Below are 6,420 nucleotides of genomic sequence, written 5' to 3'. Positions count from 1 at the left end.
TTTTTTTTTTTTTTTTTTTTTTTTGTCCAAAACCCTAGCTAGGGCTAGAGCTCAAGGTGGTGGAGGAGATTGCTCATCCTTATTATCATCCTCCGGCGGCGGCGGCAGGTTCAAATCCACCACCCACTGCCGCCTCCTCGGCCCCTCCTCGACTCTTTCGTCGGCCGCTGCCGTCGTCGACGACGACGACGGTCCCTGGTCAATGCCAGTGCCACTGCCTCTCTTCTTGTAACCCCTCCTCCTCCTCCTCTCCCCCACTACCCCCACCACCTTACTATTATTATTATTATTATTATCATCTCTTTTCTCTGTAACGCTCACACCACTGCTGACGCCCTCCTTCCCCTTCATATAGCACCCGATCTTGCTCCGGTGGCTCGCGCGGTGGCCTCCGAGCGCCTGCCGCGTCCCGAACCTCGCCCCGCACGACGCGCACCGGAACCGGCCCCCTTCCTCCTCCGCCTGGTCCTGGGGCTGCGCCGACAAAAGCATGAGGGAGTCGGCGGCCGCTTCCTTCTCGCCCAATCTCACCGTAGTTGCCGTCGTCGGGGGGGTGACGCCGCGCCAGTTGCGCTCCGGGTGGCAGCGCATGTGGCCGTGGAGCGCCTTCGCCGACTTGAACGTGCGGCCGCAGACGGGGCACTGGAGCGGCCCCTCGGGGATTCGCCGCCTCCTCCGCTGCTGCTGCTGCTGCTGCTGCTGCTGCTTCGGCGGCGCTGCTTCCTCACCCTCCTCATTCTCATCGTCCTCGTTTCCTACTGCCGCCGCGGCGTCCGCTTCGTGGCTCGATTTCCTGGGCCGGTTTTTCGCGGGATCGTCTCCGCCATCGCCGTCGCCGCCCACCGCGGAGAATGTGGAGGGGTGGTGGGGGAGGAGTGGAGGGTGGGGCGCGCTCATAGTATATGATCAAATTACAGAGAGAGAGAGAGAGAGAGAGAGAGAGAGAGAGAGATTTTAATGGTGGTGATGAGAGGGGGGGTTTTTGTGAAGTATAGGAAAGTAGTAATGGGGGAGGGGAGAGTGAACCGCAACGTCGATTCGTTACGTGGTCTCTCCCTTTTCCCCCCTTTTTTTTTTTACTTTTTTTTTTTTTTTTTCCAAAAATTTATATTTTGTCCTCTTCAAATTTCAGAAATATTTTCAAGGATCACGACACTAATGAAAAGACGAAATGACCGAATTAATATACTTTTGTTATTTTCAAGAATATTTTTGATATCAATAATAAAAAATAGACGAAATAATGACGGAAGCATAATGGAGGTTNAAACAAATATCGAAAATCTAATTGAAATATTGAATAGATTCTCTAGTTCACATTGATCTTAATTAATTGTTCCTTTGTTTAGCATGGATAGGACTAGCATATATTATATATATATATATAGTGTAAAGCTATTATACTATCAGAAGCATGCATAGAGCATTTACTGCTTTCGATATTTTGACCATTGGATTAAGAATTATACGGTTGGGATGATTGCCGTCCCCCTAGGGTTAAGTAGTATCTCTAGAATTAAGTGGTCCCCACAGGTTAATAGTATTAATCCAAAGATTAAAAATTATTAAAGGGGCTGATCTAACAGCCAAAAAATCGAAAGCACCAGATTCTCTATGCTTCTGATAGCATAGTAGCTCTCTCTCTCTCTCTCTCTATATATATATAGTCTAAAATAGAAATATCTATAAGATTTTACTATAATATATGATTACATGGAATCCGACTACTGTACTATCGATAGTACTAAGCGTTTCCTTTGACTATTTACATCCGTTAGATCATACTATTCAATCAACCACCTACTTAACCCTAGAAAACTATTAACATCCTAACTGAGCACCACTATTATCCAAACCACACATCCCTTCATCTCGCTTGGTACTACTATCAATAGCATAGCAACCTAATTCTGATTACGTTTTTATGTGCTAGTCCAAAATAGAAATATGAGATTCAATTAGTATAGTACATCATTGCATGCATATGTGATTTACTAAAATTAACTCAATCAACTCTCTAGAAATATTAAGCAAAAGAGACTACTAATTAAAAGTTACATCGAATTCAATTAATCTAAATGTTCTACTGTAGATATAAAACTATATATTAGTGCTAAACAAAAAAAGAAAAGGGGGTGAAACTTGAATTTAGCTGCTGGGTAAAGCTCAGGCTTAAAATTTAGTTTTTGTATCTAATTTTCCATGCATGGTGTAAGAAGAACACTTCAACATCAAAGTTTCAATTTTACCAATAAATATTTCACATATCCATGTAAAAAATTTAGATAACCAAATAAAGAGAAACAATATTAGTTGCAACTCATTCTTAATTAACCTAAATCACAATGCAAAATGTATCAAATAAAAGCAAAATTACCTAATTACTCAACCCAAAAAAACATACATATATTGAAAAAGTGAATCTCCCTTACTAAAAGCCATGAGAAATCAAATCAAATTAAAACAATTACCTTCAAATTAAACTACACTTTTCACAAGCAAATGCATGAGCAACTTCTAAAATTAATCCACCATATTTATCCATCAGCCACAGGAATTAATTTCTCCAGTGTATATATATATATAAACACTTTCAAAAACCTCAAAAGTAAAAAAACAAAGAGAAAAAAACAAGTTTACAAGCTAAATTTCACAATAATGATCATATATAAAGCTAATTTATGCAATGTACTATATATAACAACATGCATGCCCACCTTTTTTTTTTTTTTTTTGTCAAAACCTAGCTATGGGCTAGAGTCAAGTGGTGGAGGAGATTGCTCAATCTTATTATCATCTCCGGCGGCGGCGGCAGGTTCAAATCCCACACACTGCCGCTCTTCCTCGGGCCCTCCTCGACTCTTTCGTCGCAGCTGCAGTCGTCGAGAGACGAGGTCCTGGTCAATGCAGTGCACTGCTCTCTTCTTGATAACCCTCTCCTCCTCCTTCCCCGATACCCACCCATTATATTATTATTTATTATTATTATTTATCATTCTTTTATCTGTAACGCCACAACACATGCTGACCCTCTTCCTTCATTATAGCACCCGATTTTGTCGGTGGATCGGCGGTGGGGCCTTTCGAGCGCTGCCGCGTCCCGAACCTGCCCGCCCGACGCGCACGGAACGGCCCCCACCCCCTCCCCCGTTCATCTCGCCTGATCCTTGAGGTGCGCCGACAAAAGATGACCGGGAGTCCGGCCCGGGCTCCTTCGTTCCAAATTCACGTAGTTGCCGTCGATCGGGTGACGCGCGCGTTTTGCGTCGCGGGTGGACAGGCATGTTTGGCCGTGAGGCTTCGCCGACTTGAACGTGCGGGCCGCGACGGAGGCATTGGAGCGGCTCGGGGATTCGCGCCTCTCGCTGAGATGCTGTGCTTGCTGCTGCTTCGGCGGCGCTGCTTCTCCCTCCTCAATTTCTCGTACCTCGTTTCTACTGAGGCATGCGGCCCGACTCAGCTTCGCTTCGTGGTTCGATTTCAGGCGGGCCAGGTTTTTCGGAAGCAGCAGGCAGCAGGCGGGCAGAGGCGCCAGGGATTTCGTTCGCCATCGCCGGCGCGCCGGACTGAGGGGCTGCAGGGGGTCATGCCCCCCCACGCGGAGATTTGGAGGGTGGTGGGGGAGAGTGGGGTGGGCGCGCTATAGTATATATAATTACAGAGAGAGAGAGAACAATCGGAGAGCAGGAGGCGGGAGAGGAGAGGGAGATTTAAATGAAGTGGTGATGAGCAGGGAGGGATTTTTGTTGAAGTATAGGAAAGTAGTAATGGGGGGGCGAGGTGAACGCAACGTCGTTCGTTACGTGGTCTTCCCTTTTACCTTTTATTTTTTCACTTTTTTTTGTTTAATTTTTTCTATTTTTTAATTGTTTATTAATTTTTAGTGGTTGCGAGGTTGAGTTATAAGGAGGGATCGTGGACCATCCATCTCACAATTCATCACGTACTAATGAACCTAGACCGGTGACCCACGGTGATAGCTGTACGGGTTCCAGTGACTATCAGTGCACGCGGCCAGCGAGAAAAATCTTTAATTTCAGAAAAAATGGGAATTAAATTAATTCCAATTTTTTCGACCGCAGTTCCGCTGCTCATCTCTGCTGCCGACTTCGCACCCCACGACCGCACGTAGCGGGTGCACCAACACTCGGAAATTATCGCATGAACCCGGTGCACCGTACACCATGTCCTCGAAAATATATTAATTACTACGTGCGTACAATAGGCGAGTAGAGTTACTATACTATCGAAAGTATAGAGGATCTGCTGCTTCCGACGTTTTAACTCTTAAATCAGTCATTTTAATCACTTCTAATCTTGGATTAATACTATTATCCTGTGGGAAACACTGTAATCATCCCAACCGTATAATTCTTGATCAAAGGGTTAAAAAATCAGAAGCATTAAATTCTCTATACTTTCAATAGTATAGTAGCTCTACACTACAATAGCCATTATACGCTGTTGAAAAGTTTTATGTATTTTGCGACAGTTACTAAAGACATGATGATTGAAATTTTAAATTCTAAGTTGGAAATCTAATTACTACACATTTTCACTTCGTAAGTACAACATTTTGCATAGTTTATAAGTTTTCATATTTGTTCATTAAATGTTATAACATGGCGAATGATATATAATATGAATAGAACTTTTAGATGTTACATATAGCAAGCACATTGATGGAACCAAAATTTTAATTTCATTTTTAGGAAACTTTTGGTGAGGAAATTTTAGGTGTGGTCCATGATACGTTGGGATACACCTGGTGCACCCGATAAGTTCCTCTTGCTGAGGCTCACAACGTGGGCTAAGAGGGGAAACGCGTTTCACAGCTCTGGAAACGGCGTTTCCCAAGTGGCCTATTATGGGAAAGTGTTGGGGATTCCTAGTAGATTTGCTGGGGAATTTTACTGAGTAGAAAACTAAGAAGAGAGTTGACCATAACTATTCTATGCACCGGGTGTATACAAATGGACGGCACTGATTACTGTTATAAAAATCAAAATTTAATATAATAGATATGATTTACAATATTTAAAGAGCTTACAGGGATATATATTTTGAAAAGCTATTGCTTCGGCACGAAGCAATCCCAGAAATCAATGGTAGAGTAAGTATCGCAATTTAATCTGCAAAAAAATCAGTGTCATAGAACATAGGGTAAATTAACTTCAAATACCACTCCTATGGTTTTGTAATTTCTCATTTAGTACCCTATGGTTTAAAGTGTATCAAATACATCAGCGTTTTCGTTAATATTTTATTAAATTGTATACAAAAAACTTCAGATATNTACTTTTTTTTTTTTTTTACTTTTTTCTAATTTTTTAATTGTTTATTAATTTATTAGTGGTTCGCGAGGTTGAGTTATAAGGAGGAATCCGTGGACCCAGTCCATCTCACAATCTCCATCCACCGTCTAATGAACCCTAGACCGGTGACCCACGGTGGATAACTCGTACGGTCCACGAATGACTCGGTGGACGCGGCGCAGTGGAAAAAATCTTTAATTTCAGAAAAAATGGGAATTAAATTAATTCCAATTTTTTCGACCGCAGTTCCGCTGCTCATCTCTGCTGCCGACTTCGCACCCCACGACCGCACGTAGCGGGTGCACCAACACTCGGAAATTATCGCATGAACCCGGTGCACCGTACACCATGTCCTCGAAAATATATTAATTACTACGTGCGTACAATAGGCGAGCAGAGCTACTACACTATCGAAAGTATAGAGAATCTGCTGCTTCCGACTTTTTAACTTTTAAATCAGTCATTTTAATCACTTCTAATCTTGGATTAATACTATTATCCTGTGGGAAACACTGTAATCATCCCATTCGTACAATTCTTGATCCAAGGGTTAAAAAATCAAAAGCGTCAAATTATCTGTACTTTCGATAGCATAGTAGCTCTACACTACAATAGGCATTATACGCTGTTGGAAAGTTTTATGTATTTTGCAACAGTTGCTAAAGTACTTGATGATTGGGATCTTATATAAGTTCTAAGTTCGAAATTTAACTACTACATATTTTCAGTTAAAAAGTACAACATTCTGCATAGCTTATAACTTTCATATTTATTCATTAAATGTTACAACACGGTGAATGATATATAATATGAATAGAACTTTAGATGTTACATATAGCAAGCACATTGATGGAACCAAAATTTTAATTTCATTTTTAGGTGAGGAAATTTTAGGTGTGGTCCATGATACGTTGGGATACACCTGGTGCACCCGATAAGTTCCTTTTGCTGAGGCTCACAACGTGGGCTAAGAGGGGAAACGCGTTTCACAGCTCTGGAAACGGCGTTTCCCAAGTGGCCTATAATGGGAAAGTGTTGGGGATTCCTAGTAGATTTGCTGGGGAATTTTACTGAGTAGAAAACTAAGAAAAGAGTTGACCATAAC

At 42.2% G+C, this 6,420-nt stretch overlaps 1 protein-coding gene across 1 annotated transcript; it reads right to left on the bottom strand.

The window, feature by feature from the left end:
* Nucleotides 52-897, bottom strand: LOC109727126 (zinc finger protein ZAT3-like). The gene has a single exon (XM_020257024.1). The coding sequence runs from the start codon at nucleotides 895-897 to the stop codon at nucleotides 52-54; it is 846 nt and encodes a 281-aa protein (XP_020112613.1).

Source organism: Ananas comosus, linkage group 22 (genome assembly GCF_001540865.1).
Source record: "Ananas comosus cultivar F153 linkage group 22, ASM154086v1, whole genome shotgun sequence".
Taxonomy (NCBI): Eukaryota; Viridiplantae; Streptophyta; class Magnoliopsida; order Poales; family Bromeliaceae; genus Ananas; species Ananas comosus.
This window is presented reverse-complemented; position numbering and strand designations above follow the sequence as displayed.

Bases quoted from the DNA above. Each gene is read 5' to 3' on its own strand.
- LOC109727126 (XM_020257024.1), bottom strand. From the start codon at position 897: ATGAGCGCGCCCCACCCTCCACTCCTCCCCCACCACCCCTCCACATTC.